General features: G+C 44.0%; 1 protein-coding gene across 1 annotated transcript in view; it reads right to left on the reverse strand.

Annotated features, from left to right (window-relative positions):
* Positions 1–14,334, reverse strand: part of LOC144685729 (janus kinase and microtubule-interacting protein 2-like) — a 286,964-nt gene that overhangs the window by 34,088 nt on the left and 238,542 nt on the right. The window contains exons 17-18 of the mRNA XM_078550555.1: positions 7,229–7,282; positions 3,193–3,258 (exon numbers count right to left, since the gene is read on the reverse strand). Coding sequence (XP_078406681.1) covers positions 3,193–3,258; positions 7,229–7,282 — 120 coding nt within the window. The remainder of the gene's footprint in view (positions 1–3,192; positions 3,259–7,228; positions 7,283–14,334) is intronic.

The raw sequence follows: 14,334 nt of genomic DNA on the forward strand, positions 1-14,334 counted from the left end.
CATGGAGTGAAAAAACACCATTGTGCGAAATGGCATTTGGGCGGTTTAATTGATAAAGAAGAGACAAGTATTATTTATAATGTAATATGAGTATTATTGTTAATATTAATATAAGCATTACTTATATGTTTCTGATTTATACATGGTTGTAGGAACCGGGTGGTCACTCAAACTCTATACTCAGATATTCCCATAATTTCTTGACTAAAAGTAGCTGCACACAATATTGTCAAGTTGTCTTGTATGTGTGAGAATAGAACTGCTCAAATATTATACAGAGTTAAAAAATGTTGTGAAATAATTACAAAGTTTAGGCACCCAGTAGATGTTGTACAATGCTTGTCTTCATTCAACCTTGATTCTTTTATCCAAGAGAGACAAAACAAAAGATAGAAGTCTTCAGAAGACTAAAGTGTTCAATAAGTTTACTTACTTTTGCAATGTACAAGACACATAGGGGTAAAGTTCAACTATGGGGCAGGGGGGGAGGTGCACAAGATTGTTATAGACTCCCTTTCTGATACAGTCAATGTAAAGTAAAACTGGGCAGGAGTATAAAGACAGCCAATCCACTACCAACTGCCTTGCATCTCCGATCACTTCCTTGTATCGTTCACCACTCACTTCCCCCTTCCAAACCTTGACCCCATATCTCCTTCCGCACCTGTCCCTGGTGAAAGTTATCCTCCAATAGACTTGCAACTGCGATTTCAAAATTCCAACTATCCAGTCTTTGACCCTCTGTTCATCACAACATTTCTGCAGCTACTGATTTACTCAACCATGCGCTCATCGCCACGTTTGATGTCCTAATTCAAACCAAATCTCTCTCCCTCACCCTGGCCATTCCCTCTGGTACAGCCCTCATCTTCACTCTCTTAAGTCCAAGAGACACTGACTTGAAAGGATATGACACACAGCTGACAGCCATTCACCACCAGATGTGGCTGGATCATTGAAAACATTACTGGGTCTTATTCACATCTGCTAAAACTGCTTACTATTCCTGGATCATCCCAGAATGCAAAGATAACCCTGGCTTCTTTTCTCAACTGCAGACTGTCTTCTTAGCTCCCACTCCCCTGTCCCCTGCACCTTCGCCTCCAAAAAAAGTGCAAGGAACTCGTGGGCTTCTTTGTCACTAAGATGGGGACAAACTGATCAGCTACCTCTGCTATGTTCCTCCCTCCCACCAAACTGCCTGGCCAAACATCCTTTAATGTTCATCCTTGTCCTGGCCCTGAACTTGCATCTTTTTCTAGTTTCTCTCCAATCTCCCCTCATGCCCTCTCTGAACTCATCTTATCCATGAGACCCACATCCTGTTCCCACAATCCAACTCCCACCCAACTTTCCCTCTTGGCCCCCGTATTAGTCAATATGCTAACGGTTCTCTCTTTTCAGGTGTTGTCCTTCTGACCTTTAAATCTGCCGTCATCACGGCTGTCCTCAAAAAACCAACCCATTTGTGGCTGCGCCTTAGGTTTCTAGGCCCAATTTCTAGAATTGCCTCTCTACACCTCTCCACCTCACTTTCCTCCTTTAAGACACTCCTTAAAAGCTATATTTTTGACCAATCCTTTGGTCACCTTACCCAATATCTCATGTGGCTCAGTGTCATACTTTGTTTTGTAATGCTCCTGTGTAGTGCTTGGGGACATTTTATTACATTTAAGGTGCTATATATAAGTTATTGTTGTTGTTGCACAACATTGAATTTTACCCCCATAAAGTCAAAGAGCAACTCAGACAGAACTTCTTCAGCAAAACGTTGATTAACTTATCAGACAAACAGCCATCACAGGTGGGGCAAAGGGAAACTTTGAGAGGTTTCAAACAGGAAATAACTCAACTTACAATCCTGAGCAAACAAGCATGTACCATCTGCAGGAGTTGATGACTTGTTAAAGGTTCCACATGGTGAAGAGATTCCGCACAGGAGGTGAGTGTGGTGGGGGTGCAGGGAGGCGGTGGGTTGATGGGCTAACAAAATGAACAGATGGTCATCTCTTGTCCAAAATAAGCTACTGGTCAGAAGACTTCATAGAATGGATGTGGAGGTTATGGTGGAAAAAGAGGACCATTAGAGGAGATGACTAAAAGCCAGGATTCGAGACGCTTCTGAAAGTGAGATTGGAAGTGGAGGGGTGCAGGGAGAGTGTTCCCGGGTGTGGGGCCAGGAAAGATGACTGTCCCACCAATAAGGGTGAAGGGCAGGGAGTGGCAGATATAACAGGGGCATGAGTTGGCAAAGTGGAGGGTAAGCACTGTATTGCAGTTGTATGGTGGGGGCAAGGCCATGGAGTGATTTGTAAATAATCATGAAGATTCAACACTTGGCTAGGCCTATTGTAGGTGAGAATGAGGGCAGCAAAGATTTGAATAAAGCAGTGTTTTTGTAGGATGAAGCACAAGAGGTTGCTGAGAGCTCCACCTAAGATTGCACACAACTGGCTTCAGCTTGAGCAAGCAGCTGGAGGGTGGGTTAGGGGCCAAATGGGGCTAGGGCTAATGTGATGAGATTTTTGTGGAAGTCAAACTTAGAACCTTAGGTCTTAATAACATTTAATTAAAGAGAAATCTGGCTCAGCTAGGAATTGATGTCAGCGGACAGTCAGGCAGCTCCCGGGGTGAAATTTTACGGCCCTGTCACGGCAGATGTGGGGCCGTAAAAAGCGATGAGCCGTTCAAAACTCCACTGACTTTGATGGGACCATAAAACTACCCCCCATCTCTCAAAGTAGCATTCTCATGGTCCAAATGTTGTTAATCATGACTCATGTCATGATATCACTATGGGGCAAGGTGAGGAAAGTGTACACAGAAAGTGTAAGCCAGGGTATCACAATTGTGCAGTCCATAATCACAGACTGCGCACCCACGATTTACCAAGATGTGCATCCTGTGAGTGCTGCTTCCTGCTTGGAGTGCTGGAGCACAAAATTACCCCTAGTAAGTGCAAGGAAGCAATTGATCATATTCCTGCCATATGTTCACACACAAGCTTTGCCTTGGGAATCGGCAGATAATTATTCGGAGTGGAATACCTTGGATCTTCACTGCTTTGAGCTTAACTTGTAACCTTCCCTGAAGAACTTGGGCACAACACAAAGCAGGATCTTTCCATGTTCTATTCAGGGTGTCACTTCCTCAAAGAATCAGAAAGACCAACAAACAAATATTTAACTCTACCTTCTCCGCCAGAGACAGCACTGTGCTCGCCTGGATAATTGCCACTTGCTCTTCATTTCTTAGATTCTAGAAAAGAAATATTAATAGATAAGTGTTGCAATATGAAATACATATGCATTGTACAGATAGATTAATTTATTTTTATTCTTTCATGGGATGAAGGCATCGCTGGCAAGGTCAATATATGTTGCCCATCCCTAATTGCCCTCGAGGAGGTGATTGTGAGTTGCCTTCTTGAACTGCTGCAGTTCATGTGGTGTAGGTACACCCACAGTGCTGTTAGGAACAGAGTTCAAACATTTTCACTCAACGAAAGTGAAAGAACAATGATATACTTCCAAGTCAGGGTGGTGAGTGGCTTGGAGTGGAACTTGCAGGTGGTGAAGATGTTTCCATGTGTCTGCTGCCCTTGTCCTTCTAGGTAGAGGTTGCGGGTTTGGAAGGTGCTGTTGAAGGAGCCTTGGTGAGTTGTTGTAGTGCATCTTGTAGATGGTACACGCTGCTGCTAATGTGCATTGGTGGCGAAGGGAGTGAATGTTCAACGTGTTTTAACGGGGTGCCAATTAAGCAGACTGTTTTGTCCCGAATGGTGATGAGTTTCTTGAGTGTTGTTGGAGCTGCACTAATCCAGGCAAGTGTATTCCATCACACTCCTGATTTATGCCCTGTAAACAGGCTTTGGGAATCAGGAGGTGAATTACTTCCCAGCCTCTGACTTGCTCTTGTAGCCACAGTATTTATATAGCTGGTCCAGTTAAATTCCTGGTCAATGGTAACCCCAGGATGAAACAACAGTTAGAAAAATGTTCAAGATATGTTACTGAATGCAATTCAACTGCAAACTGTCTGACAATTAATATAAAATAAGAAAAATCAGTCAAAATTGTTCAACTTCATAAATTGAAGCCTATACTGAAATATAAGGCACACCTTTCTCTTGATTGAACAATCCTATTGTGTGCCAGGAAACTACATGCTCACAGCCCCTGATTTTTATCTCTAAATTACTGGATGGGAGATTGAAAATATAAGCTAGTGATTTCCCCACCAACACTTGCATTCAGCGCTGTCACATACCTCAAGCACCTGGACAGGGAATAAGCCATGCAGGAACACACAGGTTTTGTTTATCTGAAGCATTATCTCATGCAAACTCCATTCATAGATACAATACCTTTCAATGGAAAATATATCATTTGCTGGTTGCAATGTATAATTAAGAACCATCATCAAAGTGCCCGACTGTTTTGTTGTCGTGGATTCGCGAAGCAAATTTTATTTTCCCCTTCAGCATTAGATGAGTGGTTAAGGTTTAAATATCACATACGGCAGCACAGGTTTGAATGTTTAAAGTAAAATCCAGGTGAAATTTCATTGTTACTTCGATCTTCATCAGGGCTTTGTTAGCTAAGATTAAAGGGCAACTACTGAGATTAAATGGGCAACTAATCAGGTACACTGCAAAAGGTGTAAAGTGCAGATTCTCATAAGGGTCATGTCCTCTTTCCCCCATATGTACACATGATCTTTTGTTTGCAGAAAGAAGCATTGGCAGAGAGATAACTGGCTTTCTCTGTAGTAAAAGGGAAAGAATCCAGCCGAGTCTTCGTGTATTGCTTAATGTGCAACTCCGAGTTGCCAACTCAAGACCTGCATTAGCAAAAGCCCAGGTGCAACTTGCCTGCCTGCTCATGCAAGGAAACACATATTGCTACAGTGTGTGCAAGGACTTTCCATCTGACTTTAACTGCGCCATCGCAAGGAAAGGCACCATGGAGAAATCAAACCCTTTCCCACAAGGAAGGGAAAAAAAGAAAGTGAGATGGGCATAGAGGAATTAACCCTCTTCACTTCTGTATAGCAGCCATAATGGGAAAACTGGATTCATCCCGACTCCGTCAGCAAAGAGAGACTAAAGGATGGGAGAAAATATGAGAGATGAATAAACTAGTTTCATTATTAAAACCATAGACCATTCCATCCATTGGTTGATTTGCCTTTGGGGATAAGCTCAAGTCCTTTTTTTTCCTCAAGCACAAAGCTCCTCCTCCAGAGGGCAATAAAGCTTCTTGTCCTCTCACACTTTCCCCATTTCCAAAGAGAGGGTCTGGCCGCAAACAATATGGTAGAATCCTGTCTACTACCTTCTTGATAGACAGTTAGCATTACTCTTGTTCAGGTTTTCAGCTCCCCTCACACTTTTTTTAAGCTCTTTCATGGCAGAGTGGGGAAACAGTTTTTGACATGAAACAACTAAAATGACTCAGGTGCGTCCAGAATTACTGTGGGCAATTTTCTCGAGTGCTCACCCCTTACTGATGGCTGATGGTGGGAGCATGGAAGCACAAGTAGTGTTGGAAATAATAATTAACTATTTGAATTAATAAGCTGGTCTTTTACCAGCTTCGGTCTCTTGCAATGTAACCCCACCCCCCCTCAGAAAATAAAACCAAGCCACTAAATGCAGTCGTATTTTCCTCTGCAAATTCGAAGGACAATAGTTGCAGTCTTAGGGCTGATTTCTTGCCTCTAAATTTTTCCCATCCCCTGTCGAATGCGCAGAATCCCAGATGGTCTGTGGTTCACTAGTGCCAGCTGCCCTTTAGCCCCATGCTTGAAGTTGAGCCAAGACACCAAGGAGATAAATTTCCATTTCAGTGGGGGCACAAAATGGGCAGTAATGGAGTGCTTGCCAGTCATACAGCCCGCACCATTTTCTTTGCTATTACCTGAATGAAAAGGGAAATCGAGCAGGAATTATGAGTGGTCCATCCACTACTGCCCATTTTGCACCCTCACTGAAGTTGAATTTTACTAACCCCCACCCACAAATGTTGACAGGCTATCCAACCATGGAGTGCATCACATCCGATTTTGATCTCATTCACATTAGGTATCCACACACATACATATTCAAATTGGTGGGGTGGCAGGGAACTCAATGCTAACGAACAGCAGTAACTCAACCAGATTTTTCCCAGCTATTATTCAGCAATGTACAGGTCAATTGATGTCCTTTAACCAATTTCCCAAGTGGGAGCAACTAACTCGCTAGAGACACAGGGGTGAACTTACAAGCCTCTCACACAGTACGCCCTAAGCACAGTGGGCAACGAACTACCACCATCACGGTGGCTGCAGCTAGGTTCCACTGGGCCTACTGTTGGGCAACTGGACTGGTCCTTTTTGTCAGGCCCATTTAGAATGTAAACTGTCCTCCTATAATGCATATAGGACTGTGATTGTCATTTCCCAACTAAACTGGGTGGTGCGGGGACATGTACACAGTATCAGCTGGTGGCCTGATTCAAAGGCAAGTTCTTCTTGAAATTTACTAACCTCTGCCCAAAAATGTCAACAGGCTATCCATCCATGGAATGCATATCACCCAAGTTTGACCCCATTTATATTTGGTATCCACACATGTACATTTACAACTGGGGTAGGTGGGGAGAACTGGTGAATATCACTAACTATTGTGATCAGGCCCAGAGCAACAGTAATGCTTCATCAAGCTTCACAAAAAACTGCCAGGAATGCTGCCAGTCCAGCTTCCCTCCTTCCAGACATCAGAGCAACCCATTCACATCCCTTACCTCCACCAATGGGCCTACCATATTCTGGGTCATAGACCCGGTAGGATGGGGGTGGGGGGCTGGCCTGGAGTCATTGGGCTGTCCCTAAGGTGCTCAATCTCAGGCTGCATCCTGCCATCCTGATGCTAATGAGGGAGTAGAAAGGGTCACGGGGTCAGGCAGCAGAAGCAAAATGCCCGCAGTCCGCTCAGGGAAGTGTTGGAGGCGGGAGGTATCCACCCCTTGTAACTTCAGTTCCTCACTGGACAATAGATGGCAATGTATTTAGCCACTGAGCAATGAATTAGGGGTTGATGCCATTGAGATGTGGGCTCATGTACTGATAATGCAAAGCAAGAGTGGACAGATTGTCTGTTATAAAGGGAGCCCTCAATAGAGAAGTTGCAATAGCAAAATTTCACTATGATTATACAACTTTGTGAGGAAAAATAAACACTTACCCCATTATCTCCTAGTATGTCCAGCTGTTTAATGAGGTCATGAATGGAGACATCCTGTGAAGTAAATTATTCCAAAGATATTTAGCTGGCTAATTATTACAAAAGTCAAATACAAATCAAACAACATAATTAAGTTTTCATTCATTGTTACATTAATGTAAGATCCACCGACAAAATATACAAGGAGCTGGCATGTTTTGGGGATGGGTGAGAGAATATGGAGCTGGATAGCATAACATTGCTGTTGACTAATGCACGGCTCGGTGCCATACTGCGTCTGTGGAGCGCCTTGGGGTGTTTCATTATGTTAGGGCACTATAAAAATGTAAGTTGTTGTTCAACAGCAGTGTTAGTGCCAAGGCCACCAGAGAGACTTGCAAAGGAATGAGCTACTCTAGAGTGTGCTGGTAGAAACTGCAACACCACCTGGAGGGACCGTGGTAGACATGCAGATTTACTTTAGAAATTGTCACAAGCATATGGAAAAATTTGTGAACCTAATATTAAGGTGTGCTGGAACCTGGACTTGTGTTTGAATCTAGCTAAGGCTAAAGTGATGGAAGTCCCTCTTCTGTTGGCAGCATATTGGTTCTGAGTCCCAGAGTACACAACAGGCAGGCCACAAGGATATTTGGGAGAAGATACGGGAAGATTACATTTGATGGATTAGGAGTCACTTTTTTGAGATTGAGGTTGAAGCATGGGGCAATGCACAGGAGCCTTTTCTCTCTATCTAACCTATGGTACATCTAACATGTGAATGCTTGAAGCTGACACTGCAAACAAGTTTTCCATTCCTTGCTACTTTGGGGGCACTCTTGCCCCAACACTGAAGGTCCAGCACTTTGCCTAGGATCTGAAATGATACTTAAGTGAGGTATTCAGGGAATGCTGCATTGCTAGAGGTAACATTGTTCACATGAGACATTAAATCAGCGTCCTGGTTCAGGTTGATGTTAAAGTTTCAATTACATTATTCTAAAAAAAACTGGGAGTTCTTTCAATGTTCTACCAATATTTACCCCTCAAAGAACAATGTGAAAAACAAATTAACTGCTCATCATGTGGGATCTTTCTTCCAAAGTGGCTCCTGTCTTTGTCCACACAACAACAATTTTTGAATTCAGAAGTGAACCAATTTACATGAAGTTCTAAGAGATATGATAAGGAGTTACGTAAATGTCTTTGTCTTTTTATTCTTCATTTTGACAAGCACAAAGTTAGCTGATAAAGATGTAAAATAGATGTCAATAGATGATCTTGTATTTTCAATGATCATCTTTCAAATGATCAATGTTGCAATCTGGTATTGCGCAATCTGCTGGTGCTGTAGGTTTTTTTTTAAAACCACCATCTGCAATACTTCCGCATAACTAGAAGAATTTGATGGAGAGATATCAGAAGCTTGACACCAGTTATATTATTACCATGCCCATCTGGTTATAAGTCACAGGAACACGCTTGGGGCAGAATTTTGCCCTTGGCGGGCGGGCTCAGTGGGGGTGGGCAGGAGCGGTCATTTCTGCCCCTGACTACAAGAGCTCCGAAAGTGCAAAATAAGTGCAGCGCAAACTACATCAAAGGATATGAAAATTGCAACCAGAGTGTGGGTCAGCCCTTAAGTAAGAACACATTTAACTTAAAGTGAGCCAACATTAAAGGTCAAATGGCTGTACTGCAAAAGACAGTTTGTAGTGGTAATCGCCAAAATTGGCCCAAGTTTCATATTCTGGGAGCCAACAGGAACTTTAACTGAGCTTTTATAACAGGCCGGGAGATGAAACAAAATTATTCAAATAGAGACACAGACCATGGATCGATCTCATGAATGTGTTAACATAGAAACAGCTGGTGCAATCAGACCACATAATACCATATGTTTGCCCAGATCTAAGTGACAGTCTTGACTTTTGGACCCCTGTGGCCAAGCTGTCAACAGGATTTTAAAAATGGCAACCACAGTTCCAATGCATCCCCACATCCCTTGGAAATGTTAATCTCAAAAGTATTTCAGTAGCTAAACTCATTCACTAACCTGATGATGCTGATAAGCCCAGAATTATCCCCATCAAAACACTTTTATAAGTTAATGGGCTATTCACAAACCCAGCATGTGGAATTGATACAAGATTTAGGATGTTACAATCTAAAGGGTGGAGATGGGGTGGGTGGGGTTACATCAATCATTGTCACAGGGACTTAGGGACAGAGGTCTGCATTTTTCGCCTAGACTTGGCCTCCTCAGAAATGCGCAGCATACCTTTTCTTAGGGTCCCTCTTCATAGTGCAGAAGTGTCAGGGGAAGCCAAGCCATGTCCCCTTTTATGGCACTGGCTGCCGTATTCAGGTAAGTTTAAATATCCAAAGCCACTTTGAGAAGCTACCATAAGAAGGGAAGTGTATAAGCTAAGTGGGTGAGGGGGTAGCGCGGTAGGTAAGTGGATGACAGGGTAGCGCGGCAGGTAAATGGGTGGGGTTGAGCGCAGCGGGTAAGTTTGTAAGGGGGTAGGGTGGCAGGTAAGTGGGTGTAGGGTTAGGGTGGCAGGTAAATGGGTGAGGGGGTAGCGCAGCAGGTAAGTGGGTGACTTGTAAGGGTAACTGCGGGCAGGATTAATCATCCACACAGATGGAAAGATATTTCTTAAGGAATTATCAGGGTGAGTACTGTTGAAATTAAGGAGAGTTGAAGGGAATAGAATGGCCCAGAACTTCTGATCTCCAGATGGTCACCCTGGAGGTACCTTCTAAGATGCACTGGGGACATCTCAGAAGTCCCCATGCACTGACTGCATGGGAATTGCCCCGGAAGTTTGGACTTCCGATGGGGATTTCCTCTGTGTCTGGAACCCTCGAAAACTCTGAGTAAAAGTCAAAGAGTTCGGATGGTTCTGACTCACTTACCAGAAATAGTTATCCAGGAAAAGTTAGAAAGATTAAAACCAGTTCTAATCGCTGGATAATTATACTACTGATCCCCAACTCCCCACTGGAATCCTTGACTAACCTCCCCAACCCAACTACCCTTGACCCAGCCACCCTCTAACCCCACCGACTATCCCCGTACTCCGTCCCCAACCCAACTTCCCTTCCGACCCAACTTCCCTCCCGACACACCCTGCCCCCTCACTACCCACCTGCTATCTTGCCCCTTCACCCACTTACCTGCCACCTGACCCTCTCACCCACTTACCTTCTCGCTGTAGTTTCTCAAAGTGGCTTTGAGATATTTAAACTTATCAGATTATGGCAGCTAGTACCATAAAAGGGGGCGAGAAATGCAGAGTTCCAGTGCAAGGTAAGTAAATAGAAGAAGAGTGGCAATTCAATGGTGATTTCCAATCCTGGGAAGATTCAGCCCCATATGTGAGTTTTGATTGAAAATTGAAGGGGGCAGGGTACAGACATTTGTATGTTATCCATGGTATAATAAACAGTTAAAAGAATATGGAGTTGTGCTAAGTTGTGAGGCTTGACCATTTTACCCAACCCAAACATGTTCAGGTTAGACTCTGGAATTGGAGCATAAGAGGGAAGGTGCAGGTTCACTACCTATAGCAGTGTAGCACAATTAGAACAGTGAGGGTAGGGTGATAATGACAGAGGTAAAGGTTCATTCTCATAGAAGCCAAGAGACAAATCAGATCACCAAACCCTAAAACACCTCAGATTCCAGCTGGCTATTCAAATTCAAATAAGTATCCTAAATCATGGCAACACAGTCACTACAGGTTAAGTGTCTGCCAAGTACACTTGAAGTCACAGTTAAAGATAAGGTTTGTTTTTGATAATATCCAATTATTGCTGGATATGTCTGTGCGTAGCATTTAAATATAAGTTTTATTACCCAGCAGAATATACGTCCAATGTCATTGTGTTAAGCTATACAGGAGAAAGGGACAGACATGCAGCCTTGCTGTAGAGATAAGTACATTAAATTCCTAAGAATGGCTGGGCAGGACGCCAAGTGGCCTGTGGGACAGCTGTGTCTGACAATTCCTTCTCAGCCGAGTGAGCCAGGTGGCTGGGAGTTTTCTGGCAGTGTGTGCACTCAGATTCCTAGTAATCTGTCAAGAGTGTGACATAGAACAACAGAAACAGAGTTGTGGCACAGAATACAACCACTCGGCCCATCATTGTCTGTGTCAGCTCTCAGCTAGATTAATCCAAAACTCATCCCATTGTCCTGTTCTCTTCCCCTTAACCTTTTTTTTTAAAAAAACAGATGTATGACAGTGAGACATACCTTCTGTCCCTAGTAACCCAGTGCAATGCAGCCCAGGCAACGTAGAGGTAGTGATCAGAGCATCAGAGCACGGAAGGTAGCCTTTTAGCCCATCCTGCCTGAGCTGGCTCTTTGAAAGAGCTATGACAGAGTCCCACTCCTCTGTTCTTTCCTTGTGAACTTGTACTTTTTTTTCCCCCCTTCAGGTACTTATTTGATTCCCTTTTCAAAGTAACTGTCGAATCAGCTTGCACCACACTTTCAAAAAATGCATTCTAGATCACACCAACTTTCTATGTGAAAAGAAAATTACCTCATGCCACCTCACTTCTCTTGCTAATCATACTACATCTGCATCCTCTGGTTACTGACCCTTTTGCCACTGGAAACCATTTATCCTTATTTACTCCATCACAACCCTTCATAATCGTGAACACCTCTGTCAAATTTCTTCTTAACCTTTTCTGCTCCAAATGAGATTAACCTCAGCTTCTTCAGTCTCCCTCCACACAACTCAAGTCCCTCATCCCTGGCATCACTCTCATAAATCTCTTCTGCACCGTCTTGAAGGCCTTGACATTCTTGCTAAAGTGTGGTGCCCAGAGCTGAACACAATATTCCAGCTGAGGCCGAACCAGTGTTTTATAAAGATCTAGCATAAATTTTAGAGCTTTGTACTCTATGCCTCTATTTATAAAGCCACGTTCAAAGATTTTTATTCATTTGCCCACCTTCACCGACCCCCACCGCCCCAAGTTTCTCTGTTATTGTCCCTTTAAAATTGTACCATTTAGTTAATATAATCTCTCCTCATTCTTCCTGCCAAACTGTATCACTTAACACTTCTCCAAATTAAATTTCAACTGCCAGGTGTCTACCGATTTCACCAGTTTCTTTATGTCCTTCAGACGTCTGTTACCATCCACCTCATAGTTTACTACAGCTCTGAGGTTTCTGCTATCTGCAAACTTTCAAATTATGCATTGGATACCCAAGTTCAGATCATTAATATATAATCAAAAAGAGAAGTTATCCTAATACCAATTGGGAAACGCCACAATATACTTACCACCAGTCTGGAAAACAACTGTTCTTTGCTTTTTGTTCATTAGCCAATGTAATGTCAACACTAGCACAGCCCCTTTAATCCCACGGGCTTCAATTTTAAAAGGTGCTTTTGACTGATTGTATGCAGAAGTCAAAATAGAGTTGGCTCTTTGTATTATTGCTTCCTATTACTACACAAGTAAAAGCAAAGCTAATGCTTAAAACCCTAAAAAGCAGTTTACCAAGAAGCACACTGTTTTGATGCATGTGTCACAGTTTTAATATTTACATCAGTAAGGGATTACAGTAATATTCACAACTCTTGTTTTTGGAATGCATTGCTGGCTGGTGCAGTGGGCGATGATTCTCTACAGACTTTTAAAAAGGAGCTGGACTAGTTCTTGATTAGGCAGATTGCATCATTTAAGGGGAGATAATGGTGTAATGGCAATATCACTGGTCTAGTAATCCAAAAACCCAGGCTAATGCTCTGGAGACAGGGGTTCAAATTAATAAACCTGGAATTAAAAGCTAGTCTCAGTAATGGTGACAATGAAACTATCACTGATTGTGGTAAAAACCCATCTGGTTCACAAATGTCCTGTAGGGGAGGAAATTTGTCATCCTTACCTGTTCTGACCTAGATGTGACTCCAGACATGCAGCAATGTGATTGACTCTTAACTGCCTTCTGAAATGGCCTAGCAAGCCACTCAATTCAAGTGTTGGGCAACAAATGCTGGCCTTGCCAGTGATGCCCACATCCCAAAAATTATTTTTTTTAAAAATCAAAAGTAGGTGGCTTAGCAGATAACACAGGTCCATGTGATCCCTTGTATTGGTTTGATCAGCTGAAGGGGTTGGAGAGCAATTGGCCAGAGTGTTTTTGCTTATTGGACCTGGGTTTTGCCTCTCTCAGGCGATTACCTGGTTGCTAAGAGAGGGAATGGGAGGGGTAGAAAGTGGCTAGTCACCATGCTCGGGATATCACAAATGTTGGTCAGGTTTGATGGACCATTTGGTCTATTCTTGCCCGTCAATTTTATGGCCAGAATTTTCCGTTTGCCGGTTGGGCGGGCCTGACCAACTCGGCGGTGAGCAGGCGGCCAATTGCCGCTGAAGAAACAGGCCGTGCCGCCATTTTCCGTGGGTGGGCCAATTAAGGCCCGCCCCGCAGGTAAGCGACTCCTGTGGAGAATGGGAAAATAGTCACAGGGGCAGGCGGACTCAGACTGCCGGTTCCAATGGGGAACTGGCAGCCTGTATAAAGAGTGGCCAGGCAGCCTGCTTGAGGCAGTGCACCATGGCCACTCGGGGAGAGGGAAGGAGGTGCAAGTGGAGAGCAGCATGAGCAGGTGGAGGGGGGCAGGCTGCAGGAGAGGCCACTGTGCCCCCCCGATTTTCCGAAGCATGCCTTGCTGTCCTCCTGCAAGAGGTGGGCATCCGTCGGCACCTTATGTATCCAGAGGATGGGAGGAGGAGGGCCCCCCATATCACCAGCCAGGCGTGGGAGGAGGTGGGTGATGCTGTAAGCGCCCCTGATGATGTGCAGCGCACTGGCACAAAGTGCAGGAAACGATTCAATGATTTGCTGCGCTCTGGACGGGTGAGTACCATGTCTGTCTTGGCCATTTGACTCAGAAGGCAGCCTTAGCATTTGACCCCCCCCACCCCACAACCATGTCTTGCTGTCGTTACTGCATAGGGCATCTGTCGCACGCTGGGTGGGCAAATGGGTACTGACCATGCTTACACCAGCCTTAGTGGTTGAGGTGAAGAAGGGTTCTCCCGCAGCATATGTTGGTCTTTGTGACATTTGCGTAGTCTGGGGGCAACTT

Source organism: Cetorhinus maximus, chromosome 10 (assembly GCF_964194155.1).
Source record: "Cetorhinus maximus chromosome 10, sCetMax3.hap1.1, whole genome shotgun sequence".
In the NCBI taxonomy this organism is placed as follows: domain Eukaryota; kingdom Metazoa; phylum Chordata; class Chondrichthyes; order Lamniformes; family Cetorhinidae; genus Cetorhinus; species Cetorhinus maximus.